At 40.7% G+C, this 24,228-nt stretch overlaps 2 protein-coding genes across 3 annotated transcripts; both read left to right on the top strand.

The window, feature by feature from the left end:
- The first annotated feature begins 1,088 nt into the window (after positions 1 to 1,088).
- GTPBP10 (GTP binding protein 10) lies at positions 1,089 to 13,064 on the top strand. Of its 2 annotated transcripts, none has more exons than XM_058811082.1 (10): positions 1,089 to 1,189; positions 1,630 to 1,823; positions 1,917 to 2,008; positions 3,042 to 3,186; positions 5,698 to 5,771; positions 6,699 to 6,751; positions 9,609 to 9,716; positions 10,215 to 10,292; positions 11,227 to 11,350; positions 12,077 to 13,064. In XM_058811082.1, exons 1-10 carry the CDS (start codon positions 1,157 to 1,159, stop codon positions 12,295 to 12,297), a joined length of 1,122 nt encoding a protein of 373 aa, XP_058667065.1. In that variant the 5' UTR covers positions 1,089 to 1,156; the 3' UTR covers positions 12,298 to 13,064. The 2 variants fall into 2 exon arrangements, with proteins under 2 accessions (XP_058667065.1, XP_058667072.1); XM_058811089.1 differs by having other exon boundaries at positions 1,103 to 1,189; positions 1,635 to 1,823.
- A 1,252-nt stretch (positions 13,065 to 14,316) lies between these two features.
- Positions 14,317 to 22,730, top strand: CLDN12 (claudin 12). Its single transcript, XM_058801971.1, has 3 exons — positions 14,317 to 14,372; positions 16,634 to 16,700; positions 18,792 to 22,730. Exon 3 carries the CDS (start codon positions 18,814 to 18,816, stop codon positions 19,549 to 19,551), a length of 738 nt encoding a protein of 245 aa, XP_058657954.1. The 5' UTR covers positions 14,317 to 14,372; positions 16,634 to 16,700; positions 18,792 to 18,813; the 3' UTR covers positions 19,552 to 22,730.
- The last annotated feature ends 1,498 nt before the right edge of the window (positions 22,731 to 24,228 follow it).

Consider the following 24,228-nt stretch of genomic DNA (forward strand, 5'->3'; position numbering starts at 1 on the left):
ACAAAGTACTTTAAACCTTATTAAAGTAATGCATTTTAAACTGTCATCCTGAAAATTAGCATAATTTAAAGATCAGGTCCCAATTGCTTGAGGGAGGACACACCGGCAGTATGACCAACAGCTTTAAAGCAGTGTGGCTGCATGGGGACAGCCAACAGCAGATGCTGTCTCGAGCCAGCACACAGGTTCCAAGGAGAACACGCTGCTGGAGAGCGCTGCTGTTCACCAAAACCCGGCCGCTCCTGCAGCTGGGGCTCTCCTCTCAGGCACTCCTGTTGCTGCCAATTTAGGGGCTCTCTAAATACAGACAGAGCCAGGTTTCAAACCTCTCTTTTGCAAAGGAGACAGTTTATTCTGCACAGGGTGCAAGGTGGAAATTTTCCACAAATCAAGCACACCAATTCTCAAAATTTTATATATATACATTTTAGCAAGCAAAGTCACAGTTCATTAGCTACAAGTTATCTAGTAATTTATTAGCATCCTATCTTCTTTTGCTTAAATTGTTATTTCCTTTCCTATACTATTTAGTCCACATGCTCAGTCTTCATTTGGTGTACTGGTGGTCGCTACCTCCCACTGCGGGATTCTAAAGCCCATGAACTGGCACCAATCCCTTGCATTACAAAGGGTACGGGGACCTGTGGCGCCAATCAACGGACAAGAGATGGCCAGTGACATAGCAGGAGCCGACTCCTCAACAGGAATGCGCAATAAACGCCCAGGTGTTCCTTTGCCCAGGGTCCCTCCTTTGAGGTTACGAGGCCTGTTTCACTGGAGAGGCAGGACCCGTTCTCATCGTCTGTAACTCTCCAGACGATTTGTTAACTCCCTCTGGCCCTGCGGGTCCCGGCGTCGCTGCCGCCCTTCGGCCCGAGGTGCGGGCCCGGCCGTGTCAGGAGCGGGGCCCGGCCGTGCCAGGCAGCGGCGCCGGCCCCGCAGCGCCGGGGCTCGGAGCGGCCGCCGGCTCCTCAGCAGCAGCAGCGGCGGCGACGGCGGGAGCCCAAGACCGGGCCAGGCCGGGCCGCGCCTGCGCGTCTGCGGGGCCGGCTCTGCGCTGCCGCCGTGCGGTCCCCGGAGCTCACCCGCCCTCCTGCCCCGTGCCCTGTGCACAGCCACGGGCCTGGGCTCGGGCCCGGCGGAGGCTGCCCCCGCCATGGTGCGGTGCGGCGCGGCGGTGCTGCGGAAGGTCAGTGCGGCCGGCGCGGGGAGCGGTGGGGACGGTGCCGCAGGCGGCGCTCGGGTGGCGGGGAGGGCTGGCGGGGAGCCGCGGTCCCGCTTGCGGGGCCTCTTCAGGAGTTCCCATGTGCCGGGTGGTGCGGTCCGGTCCCGTCCCGTCCCGTCCCGCCCGGGCTGCCCGCAGCGCCCTCAGGGCCCGGCGGCGATGTCCCGCCCTGGCGGCACACGCGGGACTCCGCCGGCCCGGCCCGGGGCCCTGCGCGCCGTGAGGGGTCGCTGCCGAGGAAGCCATGCCAAACATTGATTAAAAACTATACGCTCTGCTTTCTGAAGTTTCATCCAATGCCATGAAAGATCAGTCCAAGCGGTTTTACACGTGGGTTTGTATTTCTGTGAAGCGAAATACAAAGAGAAGGTAATTAACTGGTGTTGAAACTGTTGTTTTATTAGTACAGCAACTTCATAGACGATTTGCGGGTTTATGTGAGAGGAGGAACCGGTGGAATGGGTTATCCTAACCTGGGAGGGGAAGGAGGAAGAGGTGGTGATGTCTGGTTCGTCGCCCGAGAAAGGACTACCTTAAAGAGCATTAGGGAGAAATATCCCCAGAAGCGATTTGTAGCTGGAACAGGAGCCAACAGCAGGTAAGAATTTATTTAATGAAAGTTGTTATTGACATCTTTTCCAAAAAGCAAAATGTCAGCCTAAAGTACTAAGCATGGTTTAATTTCTCCCAGTGTTAAAGCTCTAAAAGGTGAAAAAGGAAAAGATTGTGAAGTTCATGTGCCTTTGGGAATTTCAGTTGTTGACGATGATGGCAAGCAGATTGGTAAGAACCTTTGCTTAGTTTTAAAGTATCTAATGTTTGTCACGTTTATTGACAACATCTGGTGAATTTCTAATAGTAGGATGTTTTAAGGGTAGAGGTTTTCCAAAATATGTCTATGTTTTTCTTTGTTTGGGCAAAGAGTTGACAAATACACTGTAAAAATTGTTGGAAAAGCAGGGACCCCTTCCAGAAATTAGGAGTAGTTGATCTGTATCACTACATACAAGTCCTTTGCTGTTGGAAACAAGTGTTAAAGGCTGGAAGCCATACTGATGCTCCACAGAACCATTCATGACTCACATAAGTTATGTCTCCATAAACCCAAGTAAGTGTCCCTATATCTTTACTGAATTATGAAAATGCTCAAAAGACAAAGATCCTTGCTGAATTATAGGTTACTTAAAATGCATTTCTGTTTTTTACTCACCAGGAAGATCTCTTTCAATACTCTTGGAATAGCTCTCAATGGTTCCTTCGCAGTTTCTCAGAGTTTTTTCTTTTCAGACTGTTAGAATTCAAACTAAATTCCCAAATTGCCCTGGTTTGGATGTTTAACTACATTGGATGTATTGCAAGATTTGTTTATGATGCAGGCATATCATGGGGCTAAAGATATTCAAGTGTTGTTCTTTTTTTTGTTTTTTTTTTAATTATTTTAACCCTAAGGGAGATATCATAGTCTGCATCTTAATGGAAAAATGTGAGCCATCTGAAGGGAGCCACATCTCTATCAATGAATGTTTTTCCTTGCATTCTTGAATTAAATATTGGAGGGTTCAGAACCTTCATCTTGGCCATACTTGGCCTGCCTGCAGTTTTCTTGAGGTGACTGATTGTATGACAGAGAAGGATACTGGGTGTGATGGTTTTCCTTTGTTGCCAGACAAGGAAAAAAATCACCATCACCTTGAGGGCACAGTTCTTGCAAGGAGGAGTACACAAAACTGTCTTATAACTGGAGACATTTAAATGGAAAATCACAAGTGAGCTACTGCAAGGGATTGTGTTTTTTCACTAACAAATTTATTTTCAGGAGAGCTTAATGCAGCAGGAGAGAGATTCTTAGCAGCTCGTGGAGGTCTTGGAGGCTCTTTGGCTACAAACTTTCTGCCTTGCAAAGGTCAGAGGAGAACTGTTCACCTTGATTTGAAACTTATAGCAGATGTTGGCTTAGTTGGGTAAGTACAGTAGTTTGAAAACTAATATTAGAAAACAAAGTAGTACATTTCAGATATGACTTCAAAGAAATTTGGGTGTTTGGATGATGAGTGTTAATTGTACATTTGCATTGTCACCTAAGTTATTTGCAGTTTGAAAAAATGAGATTGAGTTTAAAGCTCTTAAAATTAATTTTAACATTTGAAAGTGTTCATTATGTTTTGATGAGTGAAGGGCTTCATGAATCAGGATAATACATAATTAGTAATATAATTGTATTTAGCAGTTGTGGTGATGGTCACAATATTATTAGCACAATATTTATTAAGTAGGTAGGAGGTGCAAAACAGAGCCAAGAACACTGCATATTGCTTGTTTACCTTCATGGCACTGGCCCAGGTAGATCCTTTCAGTAGCAATTCTGAAGACAATGCCAAAGGCTATGTTTCCTACTCTCCCAAAAAACCAGTTTGTAATGTTGGAAGGAAGTAATTACAAACTAGAAGAGGAGGACTTGCATGTCCATGTTGCTCTTTTATAACAATGCAGATAAATATATTTTTATTTGGAGAAAGCTTTCAACAGCCTACACTTGTAGTGCAGTACAACTCTTGTTCTATTCAGCATCTGCTAACATAAATCAGCCCTGTGGTCCTTATTAATAAAAAACAGGAAACATGAAATGATGAGTTTGAGGTGCAAATAGTTTTGCTGGTATATACCAATAAAATATGGAAACTTGAAGACAGCATGGATAAAAAATGGAAACTTGAAGACAGGTTGATAGACTAACTATATTTTTCTTTTTTATTACAAATAATTTTGACAGTATAAAATTTCTCTAAAGTTATACAATTTTCAGTTGGTCTTCAGTAATTACATGACAGAATTTTTTTCTTGTTTTGATCAGTGTGAAAGTACAGGAGTTTTATGATGGTGATGCTTCTTTAATCTTGTATTTCAGCTGACAGTTTGCTTTCAAAATGGACACAAAAATCATTATCAGTCAATTAGAGAAGCATATAATTTTCTTATTGAGAGTATGAATCAGCCTCCAGTGGTTGTGGTTGTACTTTGATCTCTTTGTGTTTGCTATTTTTGCTTTTTTGTGAGTGGTTTGCTATTAGATCAGGTAAAAAAAACTATGTAGACTTGAGAAAGGCCCATCAAGTTTGGGTACAGGTTGTGATGTGTTAGTCTAGGTTGCAATTTAAACTTCAAAGAACATAATCTACCTCAGCAGTAACAAAGTGCTTTCTTGAGTATATGACCCGAGTAACCTTGTGGAATGTCTTTAAGGCACCTTTCAACATCAGAGTGTATGAAAACTGCACTCAGTAGTTTCCCTATTTATACAAGAGCCATTAGGTTGCTTTCATTTTTTTAAGAAATATTTATGTACAGCCCCTTTATAAAGGCCTACAGTATAGTACCAGCCTTGTTAACAGGCCATGGTTCTCCGTGCATTCAAGTGGAGACTGTTTGGTTTTCTGTGGGACACCTGCCTTTGTATCTTGTGACTGTGTTGAGTTCCCTGTAGACAGAGTTTTCTTTGATCATTCTGAGATGAATATTTATGAATTTGATTGGAACAAAGTCTTGTGTGGACTTTCTGGGTGGAGTATGTGCTAAGAATAAGGACTGTAGTCTACCCTTGAGTGTCAGGATTAACTTCAAGTTTCACGTGCGTCAAAGCTATTGTGCCTTTTCTAGCTCAGGTTAATCTTTAAAACAAGTGGGTGTTACAATTTCAGTCTTAACTTAGGTTTTCATTTCAGTGGGTAGATGCATTCTGTGAAGAAGCTTTTGTAAAAGCTAGTGTATCCCTTAAGGAACACTTGTTGTAGGATGCAGGTATGGATATCCCTGGTAAAGTGAAAATGTTATAACAGACAGGTGTGCACAGACCAGCTCCTAGGTGTTCTTTTAGGTTTACTCGGTAGCAGAACAGGTAGGTTAGGAATTATTTCAGGATCCCTCATACAACTGCCTTAAAACCACTCTCTCTGAGTTCACATTTGCTTTGCTCTGTTAGCTAAACTCTAGCATAGGTAGCATTGGTACTTATAGTGTAGACTTTGTAAACCCTGATGTGTATGCTGAGAGACTGTAAATCCAGCTGGTAAGATATATTTGCATGACAGGTTTTTAGAATGGAAGCATAATTTACAAAATTAGCTATAGCACATGAAGAGTGAATCCAAGTGTACCTGGATGGTAATGCTGTATTTCTGTCTGACTGACTTTGAAAGATTTCCCTTAAATATATTACACCTGAATTTACATAACTCTCCTGCCTGCATCCTTAGGAGGATGTTGGATTTGGATGTTGGATTTAGAAAAATTATTCAGATTTGATGTCAAAAAGTAAATAATAATGATCTAGGGCTTGTTTGTTTTGTTAAAAAAGAAATAGTCTGAGTAAATGAGTGCAAAAATGAGTTGATAGCATCAAAGAGCATATTTGGAAATAAATACACAGGAATCATGTAGGTGTTTATTCAGTGTATTAATCCTGACTTTCCTTCTAGGTTTCCAAATGCAGGAAAGTCATCCTTGTTAAGCAAGATTTCTCATGCCAAACCTGAGATTGCAAATTATGCATGTAAGTTCCTACTCTTATTTTTAGAGCAGCAATATTTCCTGAGAAAGAAAAGAAGTCTTTTTGCTGACTTGCTTATAGTAAAAGTTTATAATAAAGAATAGGGTAGCAATGTTGCCTGGCTTTTTAGTTATAAGAAATACTTCAAGGAGATATTTGCTGCCTCAATGTCCAGTTCTTTACCCATCTCAGTTTTTCATGTATACACCCCATAATGCTTCAACCTGTTAATGCAGGCTCTATTTAACATTTATTTTTGTCTCAGCCCCTTTTATTGCAACTGAGACTCTCTGTGGTGTGCAATATCCTCAGCCTACAGAATACGTACTGTCAAGTTCCTTTGGCTAAACATCTTACAAGCTTTAGAACTTACTGTCACTTGCAACAGAGAAGGTTTTGGCATTTTAATCTGTCCACTGAAAAACAGACAGAAATTTTTTATTTTTTTTCTATCAGTAAGTTCAAATTAGTATCTGAACTTCTTTAATTAAAGAGTGCAAGTACCAGTAATTCCTACTGACCTTTTTGCACCATCCCCAATTCTCTACAGCCTTTTCTCAGTTTGAAGAGTCCTATCTCACTTTATCTGTCATTGTTTTATCCCTGTTTGGAAGCTAATCCATAGTCTAGGTAATAGTTTTTGTGTCTGAGACTTCTCTACCTTCACTATTCCCATTTTGGAATGACTGGGGCAGAACTGCAGAAAGAGATAAGACTTTAGTGAAGCACTGGATTTTTTTGGCCTAATTTTCATTTATCTTATTTTGCTTTTTCTTTATTCCTTTTCCTTTTTTAAATTTTTTTTGCTACTGCACATTTGTTTAATTTAAATACACTGAGAAAGTTCTACAATATTTAAATGTTTTGTAAGTTTAACATTTTTTTAAATGTTGAAACCAATTTTGTTTTCTTCCTGTCCCCTTGCCACAGTCACAACAATACAGCCTGAACTAGGAAAGATCATGTATGCAGATTATAAGCAGGTGGGTATGAAACCTCACTCTGATTGTTTGTTAAAGTTATAAGGACTGACTACTTATGTTACTTAACAGAATTTCAGGAGGAGAATGAAAACTTGTAGGTATTTTCATATGTGTATCCATATCAAATGAAATTGCATGGGCTTAACAGGAGTTGTGAGAAAAATACTGTTTTATGAAGTAATAATAAGAGAGTTTCATAGCCAAATACAGTATTATGATGTAGAGCTTATTTCAAGTCACTTTAATAAATGGCTTCCCATTTTCCCTTCCCTCCCTTCTGTGGTTCTAATCCTGGCTTACAATCTTAGAGATATGAAATTGTTTATGGAATTGAGATTGCTGTGTCCTAGTGTACTCTTAAAAGTTTAGGACTTGGAAAAAAATCATTGTTTCAGAAATCAGCCTGTTATTTTTATTTAGAAGAAGCGAATTTCTTGCAAGTTGCCTGTACAGAGAGCTCTGGACTGAGTAATTTTCAGAATGCAAATAATGGCAGATTTGTCCAATAGCTGAAGGTCTACGTTAGTGAATGACAGGGAGTTTTGTGATTATAACCCTGCCACCATAACTTCTTGTTATGACTTTCAAGATTGGCTGTTCTAACATTTTTTAGGTTTTTTTTTTTTTTGTCTTTGTGGCGTTTTTGTTGGTTTGATTTGTTTTTGGGGGTGTAGAGGATTTTTTGTTTAGTGGATTGGGTTTTTGAATTAAAACTGAAATAGTGTGATGTGATTGTGATTACCTGAACAGCCAGGATAGTGCACTACCTGAGAGGTGAGGCACCTGGGTCCAGTTCCTTTTGAAATAGGCTGTGGTTGTGAAAGACTGCTGGAGTTATGGCCCTACCACTTGAATTTTTGTGAGCTCTGTTCCACCCAGCTTCTTCAGATAAAAGTTGTCAGATTAATTCTGGGGTGCCTGGAATCCTTTCTACGGTATCCACTGATGGGGAAACCAGTGTTAAATGAGACTAGAGAGGCTAATAGATTTTGGACCCCAGCTTCACTTAAAAATTGCAGCAAACATTTTCATTCCTCAAGCTTGAATCTTCTTTGATGTGCTTTTACTTTGTTTTTGAAACGTATGATACATGCAGCACTGGACTCATCATTTTCAAGATAAAAGGCGAGTGTATAAAAGGGTTTCAGATGAGTTAACCAGAAAAACATAACCCTCAGATATGAAAAGACAAAAAACTATTGTTTCTGCTTTCAGAACCACTAATGCTAGGGAGATTCAGTAGCTGATGCTTGAAACCTTAATTTAACAAACTTCAAGTAAACTGTGTATTAAAGAAAGTAAGTCTAGTTTGTCTGCTTCCCTGCAGAGATGCAATATGTCTAAGAGAATTTTTTTTTTTAATACTCATTTTATCTGCTAGTTTAGGGTAGTTTATCCTGGAATGCTATGCTGCAAATAAACAGGATTTTTCATAGCCCTTTCAAAAAACTGTCTATCATGAGTGAGGATCTCTTGCTCATACTGGTGTATTTTTCTCCAGCAAGAGATCTACTTGAACTCCTGGCTTTCTTTTCTGAAGTCTTTTTCTTGTCATAGCCAGTGTTCCTTTTTGTTGGCCATTTCTACAGTTTATGGTTTTTATACCAAACTGTTGGGGGCTATATAGGAACTATATGGACAAAATACTTGTTTCCTAAAGTCAAGGGAACTAAGGGTTGTGATCAAGGGGAACCTCTGGGGTAAGAGGAAGTACTTTCCATATTGCAACTGCTGAAGCCAAAACATAAACCATGTAATTAACAGCAATAATTGAGGTGTCTTTTCTGTATCACTCAAAGGACAATGATTCATTTTTTCCTAAAGAACATTGATATTTTTAAAGAGATATGTGAGAATTTGCTCATTTTATCTTAGTACAGTATAAAAAAAAAAATATGTGCAAGTTTCCCAGTGCTGTCTGTCATTACTGCAGGGAAAAAATAATAAAGACACAGAAGCAGAGGACCTGAGTAGAGTTGGGTTTCGGGTCTCAGTACCAGATCATGAAAACTAGCAGAATCACTTACATTTTCTACCAGAGTATCTGAGCCCCCTTCTGCACTAAGTAGCACACTGGAAATTTTATGGTATGCTGGCTTCAGGGACTGTTCAGTTTAATCCAGTTCCTGTCTAAATGGGCATTAGATAGATTTGAAGATCCTACCGTTGCTCTTCTTTACTTCACTCTGTCTTGGCTTTCTGTGACTTACTGAGTAGCCATTTTCGGGGTTTCATTACCATTCTGCTTTTTTTTGGTCTGCCTCAGCTGTCCCAACAGGTCTCTCAACCAGCAGAGAAAGTGACAAGGTCCCTGTTCATTGTGGCAGTCTTTGCTGGGCTCTGTCTGGAAGCTGATTGATTAATCAAAGTCTCATTTGAGTGGAAGAGCAGAAATCAAATTCTTGTAGCTGCTCATGCTCAGGGGAGCATTGTTAAGTGGGTTTGTATTTGGAGTAATGATACTCTGTAGCCACAAGGAACAGACTTTATTTGCTGTCTCAGTGACAGTTTGAATTCTCTGCAAATGTGATAGCCTAAGCTCACCTTTCAGAGTCTGTTTTATTCTCAGGTATTAGCTACATTTTGTAAGATCTCTGCTGAGGTATTATTACCCTCTATTTTGTACTTTGCAGACAGCTATAAAAAATGGGAGACATGAGGAGCACCAGGTCTGGTGTAATAGCAGCATTTTGTTTAATCTGCTTCTAATAATAGATTGTAAATGTATTGAAACAGCCAATGCATATTATTTTGTCTGGGTTCTTTTGTCCATGTATAGTGATAATCACTGTTGATAGTTTAAAGTCCTTGGGTTTGCTCACTGGAAGTATTTTGTTTGAAACTTTTGTTTTCCTAGATTTCAGTAGCTGATCTCCCAGGACTGATTGAAGGTGCACATGCAAACAAAGGAATGGGCCATAAATTTCTCAAACATGTAGAGAGAACCAAACAACTTCTCTTAGTTGTAAGTTAAATAAAAGTTACAGTTTATTGAAATCAAAGTGTAATAAATAAAATATATCTTAATTGCAATGTAGTTGGAATTTAGAAAATAATTTATAATTTGTGTGATTGTTATAAATATAGCTGTAATTGTGTTTACAGAATGGACCACTCAAATGACTAATGATAAATTAAGTTCTTAAATAGAATTTATCATTGAAAATTTCTGATTAATTTAGAATAGTGAAGTGTTCCAAGCATAACAAAAGCATGTTTTGGTTTTTTTCTGTAAGATTCCCATAAGTTTAAAAAACAGGCCTTTGAGAAACACTGTATGAGAGTTAACCAGTTTGTGCCTGCAGTGTCTGATGTTTCTGTGCTGTTTAGTTGCTCTCTGTTATTTGCCCAGGAGTGAACACATTGCTATGGACATTCCAGGGCAAAGTAGTTGATTGAGAGTACCTTGATACTGTAACAAAATTTTACACCACAAAACTTGTTTTTTGTGTAACTTTTCCAGGTTGATATTTCTGGGTTTCAGCTGTCTATGAAGACTCAGTTCAGAACAGCATTTGAAACGATATTGCTTCTAACAAAGGTAAGTTCTCCTCTTCCTGTGTGACAGCTGTAGTTATGTGTTGAGTCAAGAGGATGGCTCAGATTTGATTGAGAAACATTCAAATGTTAGGGTGTCTTCTGGCTTTATATTATAAGGCCAGTGACCAAAGAGATTCTCCAAAATGATGAAGTTTTTATTTTCACTTGTCCAGGTTAAACTGCTCTAGTTTATATTGGGTACCAATTATTAATAGAATTGATTAATCTATGCAGCATGTGGGATATTTCTTACAAGTCAAGTAAAGGTAAAAAGACACATAATTTTCAGTTCCCCAATCCAGTAGCATTTTAAGAAGTAGAAATGTGTGGTTACAGTTAAAGCCCTGCCTTGATGCCCTTACTGCATAGACCAACATCAGGCCCTAGCTTTGCAGACATTCACTGTTTGCACCTCTTAACTATGCTTCTGATTCAAATAATACATATTATGTCATTTTAAATTTATCTCTAACTGTGTGACTTAAGTTCATGAATCTTATGCATTTCAGGTATAGCTGTTTATTTTAAGTTTATTCAGGTTGGGATTTTCTAATATTAAAATATTTAAGAATTATAACACTCTGCAAAGGATTTTCTTATATGTTTTATAGTCTGAAGTTTTTCTGAAATTGATTTTGTGTTCATAGATGTCAGTATAAGCAGAAACCAAAACTCTCATTCTTTCTGTAACTGGCATTTCAGAATGAGCTAACCTGTTTACCTGAAATCTGTTTTTGAGCAAAAATATGAATCACTGAACATTATTTTCTCCTGTGCTGTAATATATCAGCCTTGAGCACCTGAGTCAAACTCACAGCTGCTTGGGCAAGAAGGGCTATTTGGGCAATCAAACAAATGCAAGAGGAGATGTAAAATTGAAGTAGCCCTTGTTAAACTACAGATACTTACTAAGGGAAATTTACTTTTCTTTTAAGGAACTGGAGCTGTACAAAGAGGAACTTGTAACAAAGCCTGCACTTCTTGCCATCAATAAAATGGATTTGCCTTGTGCAAAGGATAACTTGGATGAACTTATGACACAACTAGAGAACCCTCAGGGTAAAGGAAATTCCAGTAATAACTTTCATCAAAAGTAGTAGTAAGATTTCATATGGATAACTCTGCATTGGCAGAGAGTTGTTTGAAACTGAAGTCAGCTATTAAATTTATTATTTGAACATATGTTTAAAATCACTTCCTGCATTAAGAGCTCTGTTTTTATGCATTTGTAATGGCTTCACTGTTTGGAAAAGATTGTAATAAAATAGAGATATCCCAGATGATCTTTCCCAACCATGATATGAGAGAGTAAGCTTCCAGTCTAGGTGTCTGGAATAACAGTAACCTGCACAGAAGGTCTCCTCACAGGCACTGACACATGTACCATTTGTCATAAACATGGGAAAATTCTGGAAAGGTCTATGTAGGTTTATTTTAGTCTTCCAGTTGCATTGGGGTGAATTGCTTTCTCTTTCCTGGAGTGTAGAAACCAGAAAAGCTTAAGACCATATTCTCTCATATTTTGCAACTTGGGGTTTCTTTGTGCTCACTGGAAGTGTATAGAATCTTCTCATGGCAGCATTAAGAATGGTATAACTGCTATATTATTGCTTGTCTTCTGAGATTTGAGAAGACTAATTGTGCAGATAGTATGTATATTAATTGCAGCCATGTTTATAACTGTAATTTATTAAAGTTTATTTTCTACATTTAATGGGATTTTATGGGCTTTGTAGTGATACAGTATTTGGGGATTGTACTAACACTTTATATACAAATTTTCAGACTTCTTTCACTTACTAGAGGAAGAAATGATTCCAGAAAATACTCTTGAATTCAGAGAGGTGATTCCTGTATCTACATATACTGGAGAAGGAATTGAGGAACTCAAAACATGTCTAAGAAAATCCATAGATGAGCAAGCAGAGCAGGTGAACGAAGAATATCGGAAAAAGAAACTCCTGCTTTTACAAACTTCCAAAGAAGAACAAATTAATAGAAGCTGACATTCCTGAATGGATCCAGCACATTTAATATTTTAACTGTGCACATGAAACCTTTGTGCAGACTTTCCATTTAATTGTTCCCTCTTCCCTCCATTTGTTGAGGCACGTGGGTAGGGCACAGTTGAGAAAGAGACAAGGGGATTTTTTATTTATGTTGGCTACAAAGCTCAACAATGTAAAGACCAAAGCATGTGTAACTCAAAGCACTGCTTAACAACTGAGGATCCCTGGAATATTTCTGCCAAGTGAGAGAAATGGAGGGAATATAACTTGCACAAAGGAGCAAATTCAACAACTCTGCATATCCTGTGGGCATCAGAAGAACCAAAGGAAGTTCCTGATGGAGGAATTTTCCAGGGTCTGGGCCTTCTAAGGTGAACTTAAGTTCTGCTATTGTGACAGGCTTTGTTGGTTTTAAGAATTTAAAGGAAAACACATATAAATGGCTACTAGGAAGTGACTTGTAGGAGCACAAAAAGCAAGACTGATGTTGGAGGTTTTTTTGGCACCTGCTGGTGCCTACTGTAGTCATCTTAGTTGTATAAATCCTGATTTCAAATTCCTTTGCTTAATTTGTGATCCCCTCCTTTTATGGAGTTGTTTGGTTTATGTTACATTTCGGTGAAGAAAATGGCTTTTTCTCAACAGAACTGTATGTTTTTGGAAATATTTAGTGTTCTAGATTATATATTACAAGAAGTCACAATCACACTTTAATTTTTAAAAAAATTTGAAGTCCTGTATTGTCAGGGCGTTTTCTACTTCAAAGCTATTAAATTGCTTGTAAAGCAAAATAAGATTGAATACATCAAAGCCTTCTAGTTTGGTTTGCTTTTGTAATATATGTATCATACCCTGCTTCTTTAGATTTTGTTAAAGCAGTAATTGGGAGGAAAGGTATGGTTTGTCATAATGCATTGTCATCTTATTGCAAAAGTGGCATACCTTCTGGGTGATTTTTCATGTGCAGCTCCACACCACAGCAGTGATTCCTTCTTCTTCTCAATACAGCCAACAAACTCCAACTCTCCCCTCACCCAGCTACCCCACTCTTTTGTAGCACTTGTTGTATTGGACACAGCTGTGGCCTGTTAAGGGCAGGCCTGTTCCTAATCTTTGGTGATTGGTACAGCTGCATCTCCTCAGGTGTGAGATTGCCTTCTGCACTATTTTCTTACATTCTATCCCTCCACAATAATGCGTCTATTTTATCATTGGTATTGGCTCTCACTGTGATTTTCCTCTAATTTTACTGTGTTCAGGGCTAATATGCTTTCACTGATGCTAAGAATAGGCCGTCTGTTTTACAGAGTTGCAGAATTAATTAGGTTGGGAAAGACCTGTGAGATTGAGTCCAACCAATGATCAAACACTACTTTGTCAGCTAGACCATGCCATTCAGTGTTTCCTTAAACACCTCTTCCCTCCACCTTCCTGGGCAGCCCATTACCCTTTCTGTGAAGAAATTCCTCATGATGTCCAATCTGAATCTGCCCTGATGCAGACTGAGGCCATCTCCTCTCAGCCTGTCACTGGTTTCCTGGGAGAGAAGAGACCGACTCCCACCTGGCTACAACCTCCTTTCAGGGGGTTGGACAGCGCTATCATCACCCCTGAGCCCCCTTCCCTATTTCATAGCTGAAAATAGCATTTTGTTTTTTCCAGACTTTGTGAAAGCTGGTCTTAATGAGTGAGGTTAAGGGGTAGTGGGGGTGTGTTTGGCCTGAGAGGCAGCATGGTTTACTGGAGCTGTCCGCCGTGGGCCGCAGCTGCCTGCCGCAGTCGGGTTCCTCGGACCTGCGGTCAGCTGCCTTATCGCAGGGACGTGTTTTAGACCATCGCCGTTTCCAGCCCGCGCTGGCGAAGTTTTCCACCCTGCAGGAAGCGGAGAGCCCAGGCGGGCAGGCCCGGCAGGGCGGCCGGGAGCCGAGCTGGGCCGGAGCGAGAGCCGAGCCCGCAGTGCGCCGGCGCCGCCGTCCCGCCCCACAAGGCCCCGCGCGGCCGCGGCCTCCCCTCAGCGCGGCGGCTCCGCGGCCGGAGCGGCGGCCATGGCGCCTCCTGAGCGCGGCGGCAAGGTGAGCGGGCTCGGGGAGCGGGCTCGGCCCCGGCACGGCCAGCCCGGGCCCTGCGGCGCTTCCCGGCTCCCCCGCGACTCCGGGGTCGCTGTGGCGGGCGGGGATCGGCGGCGCTTCCCGGGGGGGACGCTATGTGTTCTCTCCGTGCGTCAGCTACTCTTTCCGATTCAGTCGGTAAAATAATTACCCCTGTTTCAAGTTTTTCTTGGAAGTCCTAATTTGTTAGCTACGATCGTTAGTTCTAACCCGGTACATCTATATTTAATTTTAAAAGGAGTTTTGTAGAACGTGGAACTGCATGATTGATTCCCAGAATCAAAGAGTGGTGGCAGTGGTTCTGAGGCAGTCCCTTGAAACTGGCGAGCTTTAGGCCTCCGGTTCCGGTGGCCAGTTAGTCAAAAGTCGTGAAAAATTTTGAACTGCTCATGCTGTTGTGGATAGTCAGGCAGTGGTTTGTGTTGACGAATTATACTGAATGCTTCTCTCCTACAGGGCTTTAAAAAACAGTGATGCTTCCCAGACCGTGGGCTTCTCAAGGCCATGCAAGGGAACAGAGCTGGTTTTACTAAATTCTGAATTATGTCTATAGTAAATGTCCTTTTGTTGTCTTTTTTTTCATTATTTTATCTTGTGGACCTTTAATGACTTACCAGTTTTTAACCAGCTTCAGCTAGCATCTCTTTACAGCAACATGGATCTTTAGAATAGGGCGTAAAATCTGTCCCTACTAAGGGGTGCTATTAGGAATGGTAGCTTCTGTGGATCAGATAGAAGGGCCTTCCACAGTACAGCTTTAAAATCCTTGGGATGGAAGAAGCTGAAGGCAAGAATCTAAGGCAAGGCAGGGTTTTATCTGGCCAAAGTGTATTTTCTTCCCTTGGACAACTAGCTAACAAGTGATTGAGGTCCCTAGTTGTTCAACACCACCAGGATTAGACAGTAAAATCAGATGGACTAAGGAGAGGAAGAGAAAACCAAAAGAAACTCCATTTCTGCAAAAATGAGTTGGGTATTGGGGAATATTCCATAGCTGCTCTGAATCTGTTTATTACAACACAAGTTTCATCATTTAATGGGAGGGACTCCTGGGCTGGGCACAGCTCCCTCTGACATCTTTGTTTGCCTGCACTAATTTCCTACTTAATTATGTTGTTGTGGTTGTTCATGGGTGTGAACCTGCAGAGGAGGGAGGTCTGTGTGTTTATCTTGGCTTCAGCTGCAAAGTGCACAAAAAGCTTGAAAATTCATAAGTAATGTTGGTGAACAAAAGCTGCTGCTCCAGGCTGTGTGACTGCAGTTGTGTCTTATGTGCAATAGCATTCTTATTAATGAGTTTCCAAATCTGAAACCCTCTTTCTCATTCAATGAAAAAATCAGGGTTCATGGCTGTGTTGTAAAGTCTCTTTCTTGCCCTAGATAGTTTGATAGAAGGATTTCTTTGATGTTTTTGTAGGTGATGGAGCCTATTCATATATGAATTTAATAATATTTCAGGGTTTGATATGGGTAGTTTAGAATAAACTCTTTCTTTGCACGTGTTAGCCCAACTAATTTGGCTGTAGGTTGTAACTTTTAACAGTTGCACACTGACATATTTGGAGGTCTGATGCTGTCCAGTAGTAAAGTGATTTACCTATTATGACCTGCAGATTTGATCTTGGGACTTAGATGTGGGAGTAGAAAATCCACAAGAGGATCTTTTCCTCTGGAAAATCTGGACAGCCATTGAAAAGGCATTACCAGTGTTTCCTGGTTTTCTCCAATTTCCTTGAAACCTTTGTGTAGAAGGCAGGAAGGAATAAAGACCCACAAGATATATAAACAATTTAGAGTTTGTTCTTTGTTTTCTGACATAAAATAATCATGGCACCCTTTCCTCACTGCTGGTTAAGTGCAGCCTGGAACCTAACATCTGCAGGAATCATTCTGTATGACTTCTTATGGATTTTTTGCTAAAAACATAAAATTCAGGATGCAAACTCTGTGTCTTGGAACGCCCATGAGAGAAGCAGTTTTTTGCACCTTTGTCTTTTGAGATGAATAGATAGAGAACAAGCTCTGGAGAAAAAAATTGAAGAAAGAAAAAAAAAAAAGTAGTTTGAGTTGTGTTTTTTAAATAAGAGCAAATTGTAGAAGGTGGTGTAATTGGCCTAATGCAAACATAACTGATATTCCTAATTCCTGAATTGCAGTGTAAATGCTGTTGCTGAAATTGCATGAAACAAATGTGATGTTGACTCTTTCTTTGTTCTGTTTCTTAGATGCAGTAACACCTTTTTCCTGCTTACAGAAGTTGCTAAGGTTTCTGTTGGTTTGAGGACACTGCTGGTAAGTGCACTGAAGCCATCTAATTAAGACAACACCTGTTTTGTTACTCTCTTTGTCAGGGACCTGAAGCTATAATTACAGTCATCAAGCCAGCAATATTTGCAAGATGAGATAGGTCTCCCTTTATGGAAGGGATGGTGGGTAATATGCCTATTTGCTGTAATCTACTACTGCAAATGAATTTTCAGAAACAGCAGGTTTCTGAAAATGGTCAGTCGTGTTTATTCCAGCTGGTTCACATATAGCTGTATCTTGGAGTAACACTTGAAGTGATACTATCTTGGATACATATCTTAGAGTATGCCCTGTCTGCATGGAAGTTTTGTCCAGGTAAAGGCAAGCTCTTTATAGAAGAGCAAAAGCATCAAGCTTGAGGAGAGCAAAATTTGATGTAATATTAGATTTAGCCCTGAAGTTCATTTGTTATAGTTCCATTTTCTTGCAAGTTGATTGTTTTGACCTTACTAAAGCATCATATTAAAATAATCATAATGGAAATACTTCTCTGGTCCCCCTACCCAGGGGCTCTCCTGTTAGTGACCTGCCATCTGAAAAGTTTACTACCATGGGAAGAGAAGGTTGCCCACGCTCAGCTATCCTTAGCAACAATACAATGCTGTCTTTTTGACAAATAAGGTAGTTTTTAGCATAAATGTAGTTGTCATTGTTTCTTTCCAGAGTGCTTCTTTGGAATCTAGGCTGTGATCAGCACTTAAATGAAAGTGTCCACATTCCAGTGCAATTCTTCAGGGTTAGATGGCATAAAATAATTGCCTAATGGTTTCTTAGGAAACAAATTGAACTTCATTTATTTGTCTATAAATCAATAAAATGCTGGCTAGCTGTATGGCTTGATAATGCTTTTAGTGTTTTTCCAGTATACATGGGAATTCCTTGCCTGAAAACTGGAGCTCCCTGGTAATTGGATGTTTGCAGGTATAAAAGAAGAGTGAGGGATCAGATCTGGTTGCCTTTTTGTTTGCAGCCATGTCTGTAACCTTTCTGTGATACAGAAACTCAGTTACCTGTATATGCATTAAACAGAACTTCTGGTACTTAAGGGATTGGTTTGTGACTTTGAGCATTTGATAGATATGCTCAGTGTAGTATAATAAACTGGAAGAAATTTCAGGAGGAGTTTATAACTGAATGGCACTCAGTAAGAATTTGCAAAGTATCTCTTCATTTTTAGGTACTATAATTCTTAGTGTCCAGCTTCAAGTACACTCTGGGGTAAATGCTCAGTGCCTGTTACGTATTAGGCTTCTTTGAAATATCTTGATCATGCAGAGAAGGGATAACTGATAACTTGAATTGTCTTTTATTTTTTTAAGTTTTTGTTTGTTTTGTAAAGGCCCATCATTGAGACTGTTTCTCAGCATCTCTATGGACAAGAGGCTATAGTAGGTATGCAGACAGTGGTAATATTGAAAAGGAAGCAGTATTAACACTTGCTCTGGAGTGAAAAATGTGAAAGCTGAAAAGTCTTCTGCTTTCTGTAATTGTATGCTTGGACAGTTGATTCTGAAAGGCAGGAGTAGTGAGGCAGAACTGTGAGTTGCTGTTGAAAAATTCATAGTAAGTTACTCAGCAGAGCCTCCACCACTATCTCACAGCTCTTGTCAACAGTTTGGCCTATATAAAATGTGTATAACTGCCTACATAGGCATTCCCTGCCAGTCTAATGATGCAGGTTTTAAGCAACTCCCTTTTACTCATGCAGCAGTGTGGCAGGACTGAGCATGCACTCTGATACTGTATCTGGGCTAAAGACAGGGAGCTGCCAGCTGAGGACAGGTGAACTTAAATCATGGCTGTGTAGACTCACACATTCAAACGTGCTTCTTTTTCACCTTGAACACAGCAACTTCAACAGTCTGTCAGCTGAGAAGTCATAAGTCTGTGAAATAACCTGACATTTCATTAAAGCATGAATTTAGTAGTTTTTAAGACAGTGTTACCACCGTCTTAAGCATGTCAGACAAAGAAGGTGCCACAAAGTTAGTGCCTACTAGCTGTCATCTGACTTTATTAAAATCACCAGTCAACTGTAGTTAGTCCTGTGTCCATGGTTTTTCTTTCTAATCGCAGGAGACAACCTCTGTGGGCAAGTATGGGCTGCCGGGACGTTCATGCGGCGACCGTGCTGGCCTTCCTCAGTGGCACAGCCTCGGTAGCTGGGCTCCTTGCAGCAGTTCTGCTTCCAAACTGGAGGCAGATGAGACTGTACACGTACAACAAGAACGAGAGGAACGTGACGGTTTACACCGGACTCTGGATTAAGTGCGCGCGCTTTGATGGGAGCAGAGACTGCGTGATCTATGACCCGCAGTGGTACACGGCTGTGGATCAGCTGGATTTGCGTGTTCTTCAGTTTGCCCTTCCTCTGAGTATGTTCACTGCTGTCTCAGCTCTGTTCCTCTGCATGATTGGCATGTGTAACACGGCCTTTGTATCCACCGTGCCAAACGTCAAACTGGCCAAGTGCCTGGTAAACAGTGCAGGCTGCCATCTCGTGGCCGGCCTCTTGTTCCTGCTTGCCTGTGCCATTTGTCTCATTCCATCCATCTGGGTCATTTTTTATAACAATTATCTGAACAGGAAATACGAGCCCATCTTCAGCTTTGACATCTCTGTATTTATTGCCATTGCCAGTGCTGGCGGTCTGTTTTTCACTTCTATCATGCTGTTCCTATGGTACTGTGCATGCAAAAGCCTCCCTTCTCCTTTCTGGCAGCCCCTGTATTCCCACGCCCCCAGCATGCACAGCTATGCCTCTCAGCCCTACTCCGCACGTTCTCGCCTCTCTGCCGTAGAAATCGACATTCCTGTTGTGACACATTCATCTTAAGGAGACAAAGCCTTGGAAGCCAAGTTCTTGTGCTCATTCAAGCCATGAAAATTGTAGGCTTGATTCTCTGTGCTGCCCTGCACTGAGCATAATTCTTTGTAAGGTCAAGTTTCCCAAGGCACAAAGCCATGGAGGCCTGAGTTCAGCAAGTCTGTTGCTGTTCTGGTCTGTTTGTTACTTCTTGACCACCTTTCCTTTTTTTTTTTCTTCTTATTTTTTGACTCTGAGCTCACTACAGTCACAGTTGCTGCTAATGCTGGATCAGTACACTAACAATTGTATGCATCCATCCTTTTGCTTGCTGATGTCAAAGGAGGTTTGGACGTCTTTAAAATTTAATAAGCTATTTCTAGATCCCAATCTCATTGTAAGACCCTTGCACTCGTGTATTGTCCAGATGCAGGCAGTGGAACTGGGTGTAGGGGATTCACTGAGTTTCTTGTTCATCCAGACCCACATATTGTAATATGTGATGTCTGAAAAGGGTGTTTGGCAGACTAATTCAGTTCTGTGCACTGTTATTTGGTTTTTTGCTGTACACACAAACAGATACCTGCTTTGGAACTTCTGTAACAGAATTAATGCCAAATTACCCTTTATTTTCAACGTAGCTGTCAGAAGGAATAAAACTGATTTAACTACGAATGTTGTTCTGTGCTCTAATAGCATTTTGTGAATTACTGGAGGCTAGAAATCTTTTGTGAATTTTATTTCTAGTCTGTTTTTTACTGAGTTAGCAAATTCACAAGATCTATTTTGTCATTAAAAGTAAAAACACTAGTATTTTAATATTGTGATTAGAACCTTGGATGTTTTATTTGAAGGCCTTCTTAAAAATGGATTTTCAAGTATGATGTAAAGTGTTCAGTTCTGGAGAGAAATGTCACTTCCTACAAGGAAGGTTAGGAAAATCATGAAGAATTATGAAGACTATGAAAGATCCTTTTGAAACACTGTGTACAAGCTATAACAACATCTCTCTGAAAAGGGAATTATAACCCTGGGGAGAGATTTTTTTTAATCTAGATGTTTTTTAAAAGTGTATATACAAGGACCAATGAGCTTGTGTTTTTTGCATAGTTGATCTTTATGGTTGATGGACTTTTCATGCTGTAGCTTATTTCATTACCGATTAAGACTTAACCTTTTCAGCTTGGTTCTTTAACACCTTTCAAATTCAGCTATTTTAAAATCCAGTTATTTCCCCTGCTGCCACCTCATAAATGCAGAAAGTTTCCTGATCCTATTTTCCGTAAGATGCTATTTTGAGTAACTTTTGAGCTTCACTGTGTAGCTCTGCAAGGATGAAGAGGGATTGTAAATTCCCAACCTGGGATGTCTTTAAATCACTTTTTGCCTTCTAAAATACAGAGCAGAAGCTGAGACCTAAGGATCCAAGCTCTTTAATATGGGCTTTGACATTACTTAAAAATTTCATGACAGTGAGTTGAAGAGTGCTATAATTAAAGCAAGCATTTGATTCTCTCAGGTTTTGGTAAATTAAGATCTTATGTTTAAGATGTCATCCCAGTAAGGAAAACTGTTTTGATTGGTGGCATTCTGGAGCTTAGTGGATATTTGCATTTCATTAACCCCAGAATAAATTTGGTTTTCTAAAAAAAAAAAATCAAATCAGTTTCTTTAATTCCAGTTCTGAAGATTCATCCAAGGTCCTGAAAACCATTTAGTTTCCTCCTCTAGGTGTTAGGAATAGAAACAAGTACTGTACTGGGCAAATCTTGGTCTGTTAAAATTTGTGAAATAACAGTGTGCAAAGAAAGATCGTGTTTTAGCTGGCAGATCTCAGACTTCAGTGGATTGAGGGAGGAAGCTGATCTCTATCATAATTCCCAGCATTGTCAGTAAAGTGCCAGGCCTTTAACACAGTGCTTGATTTAACAGCAGTCTTAAGGAATTAACACTGTAGACAATAAAGAGTATGTAAAAAGATATTCCTCTAAAGGCCTAAACATGATACTCTTTTAGGTTTACAGGGTATGAGAGTATGAAGTATCTTTTTTAATGAGATCATGGGATTAGGACATGTGTAATGACATGCAAGCCAAGTTTTTCTCTTCAAAACTGAACTTTGCTTTACTGTTCATCTGCTTGTCCAGCACTGTTGCTGGTTTAGCTGCCCATCTCCCTTAATGCCTTGTAAGGTCAAAGCAAAGGGGCCACTGGTGTGTGATTTAATGTCATCTTGCTTCTGCATCACTTCAGTGTCTTTCCTTCTTTGTGCCTTGCTTCAGTTATGTGTTGGCCAGTAAATGTTACAGTCAGCATCTGATACACTCTTTGAGCCTGAATTTGTGAAGTATTTTGATCATTTTTAAGAATTGATGAATGTGTCTCTTGGTGACTTAAAAGGAGCTGAATTTTCAGCGTCTCCAGAACAAGAATAACAGCCTGGCAAACTGTTGCTTTTTACAAGAATATAAGTTTAGCCAGTGTTGTTCTTCTCTGTGCACTTTAATAGCAGATGCCTCTGACAGCTCTTTTGTATTCTGACTTTGATTTTTATGCACAGAACTTTTAATTAGTATTTGCTGCTGCCTAAGCTGATAACTTGTTGGTTTGAAAATTGTGTCTTTCCAAAAGCCAGAGATGAATGAGTTATGAAAAGAAGGGCTCCAGAAGATAATTGTTTCCAGCATAGGTTTCAGTTAGCAAGAAGACTCTTTCATCATGTTCTATCACCGAAGCATAGCTGGTTTTCTTTCATCAATGCTGTTAATATGTTTCTGCTGAATCCTAAGTGAAGTTACCTGGAAGTGCTGTGCTGTATTTCCTTTGTTACAGGGAGACATGGCCAACCTGTGACACTTGAGCTGAGTGCCACTCCAACTTCCTTTTTTTTGCTAAGGTTGCCATCGTGCCCAGCACCAGGGCTGGGGAGTGACAGGCCTCCCTGGACTGGGAGGGAGCACATGTCCTGCAGGTATGCCTGCCAGGGAACAGCCTTTGGGGAGCAGTTAGCACCCCTGCCTCTGACCAGCTGCACCTTCCTGGGCACTGCTGTGTGCAGGACAAGCACTTGGGGTCTGAACAGAAAGATTTTTATTGTACCTTGTGCAGTAAAGGTTGGGTGCTCTGGATTACAGGAACCTGTCTTTTTTCAAGTAGTTCCTGTCCAACTTCTTTAAATTGTGTTAAGTGTTGGTTCTTTTTATGTGAAACAGATGATATGTATTTTTAATAAAAGAGTCTCATACAGATGCAGTGTATTTTGATTAATTTTGTTGAAAACAGTAGCTGCTAGAATATGAAAGACTTTATCTTTCAATATTGATCACCAGATCAGGTGACCACTGTGGATCACCAGAGTATTTTGAACCTTAACTGGTTTAAAATGTGTGTACTGCATTTTAGCTGCCTAATTTTATAGAACTCCTGCTTTGAGCGAAACAAAACAATTTTTTTAAGCATCACAAAACCCAAACCAGCCCTTCTGAAAAGGGAGGATAAGCCAAACTCCTGCCCTCCCATCTGCTGTGCAGGATGTGCTGTCAGCTCGAGGATGTGCTGCCTCCTGACCTGTGAAAGTCATTTGGGCATCCCAGGGACTCATGGCACTCTGGAAGGATGGTAGTGGTTCTTGATGCTTCACTTCTGTTGTGTGCTGCTCCTGGCTACTACAGCTCAGCAGGTTACAGTGACTCAGTACTGAGCTGTGGAATCCTCTGAATCCTTCCCCCTCAGGGAAATCCCCAGGGCATTGGAAAGATACCATAGAGCTTTCCCCACTAGGTGGACAGAAAGGACTTCCCCATGGAGTCTTGCACAACACCTTGATTCACCCCATTCCTTTCCCCATATATCTCACATTCTCATAGTTTCTCCTTTCCCTGTTTGCTCACTGGTTGTGGTATCCCTGGTGGCAGCCCCATCTTCCCTGTAGGCTGATGCCCTTTGCCCAGGCCCTTGTGCCACCCTGGTGCTCTCAAACCCTTGGCCACTGACCCCACACTTCACCTTGTGCACCCCACATGGCTTTGTCCTAGAGGTGTTTTGTCCCTGGTTCCCTTTGGCGTGGTGGATGCAATAAACCTCGCTGGATCTGGCCATACCAAAGGCCCTTCTGCCTCTCTTCACTGAGCTAGCCATGGTGAGTGTGGGCTTGAGTGCCCTGCCTGAACCCTTCCCCAGGCAGCTTTTCCACAGGAGATGCTTACTGGGGAATAGCTATAGGTAAAACAGCGACCACTGCTACACTGAGCCCTTCCCCATTGTTAAGGGCAAAATACAAAATCCCTTTGAGCATTAAAAATGCTGATACCATAGTTCAAGTTCACAAAACATGAATTATTTTGCAGAATACAGTGACACTTAGTGCTGGTAATTCCTCAGGATTTCTAGTCTTCCCAGCTGGCATTCTAGGAGATTTGGGTTTTATCTGTTTTGGGAAATAGATTGTATGAGAACTGTTCTTGTGCAGTAGGCACAGTAAAAAGCAGTTGTCTCAGTACCACAGCTCATCTGAGGGGGTGGAAAAATAATTTTATAATCTCTGCTTCAGTGGGTTGATTTCCTTCTTTGCTGTCACTTTCAGACAGGCCTCCTCTATCTTTGATCTGGTATAAACCCAGGGCTGGTTGGATGTTGGCGTAAATACCAGAACGCAGAGAACTCAGTTTCTCCCAAAATGTGGGAGTGACTCATTTTTTTCATATTAAA

The sequence above is a fragment of the Ammospiza caudacuta genome, chromosome 1, assembly GCF_027887145.1.
Source record: "Ammospiza caudacuta isolate bAmmCau1 chromosome 1, bAmmCau1.pri, whole genome shotgun sequence".
NCBI classification, from domain to species: domain Eukaryota; kingdom Metazoa; phylum Chordata; class Aves; order Passeriformes; family Passerellidae; genus Ammospiza; species Ammospiza caudacuta.

What these genes read in the sequence shown, in the direction of transcription:
- GTPBP10 (XM_058811082.1), top strand. Translation starts at nt 1,157, where the DNA reads ATGGTGCGGTGCGGCGCGGCGGTGCTGCGGAAG. An exon ending in TGAGATTGCAAATTATGCAT is followed by an intron (nt 5,772 to 6,698) that starts GTAAGTTCCTAC and finishes CCCTTGCCACAG; the next exon opens with TCACAACAATACAGCCTGAA. An exon ending in ACAACTAGAGAACCCTCAGG is followed by an intron (nt 11,351 to 12,076) that starts GTAAAGGAAATT and finishes ACAAATTTTCAG; the next exon opens with ACTTCTTTCACTTACTAGAG.
- CLDN12 (XM_058801971.1), top strand. Translation starts at nt 18,814, where the DNA reads ATGGGCTGCCGGGACGTTCATGCGGCGACCGTGCTGGCCTTCCTCAGT.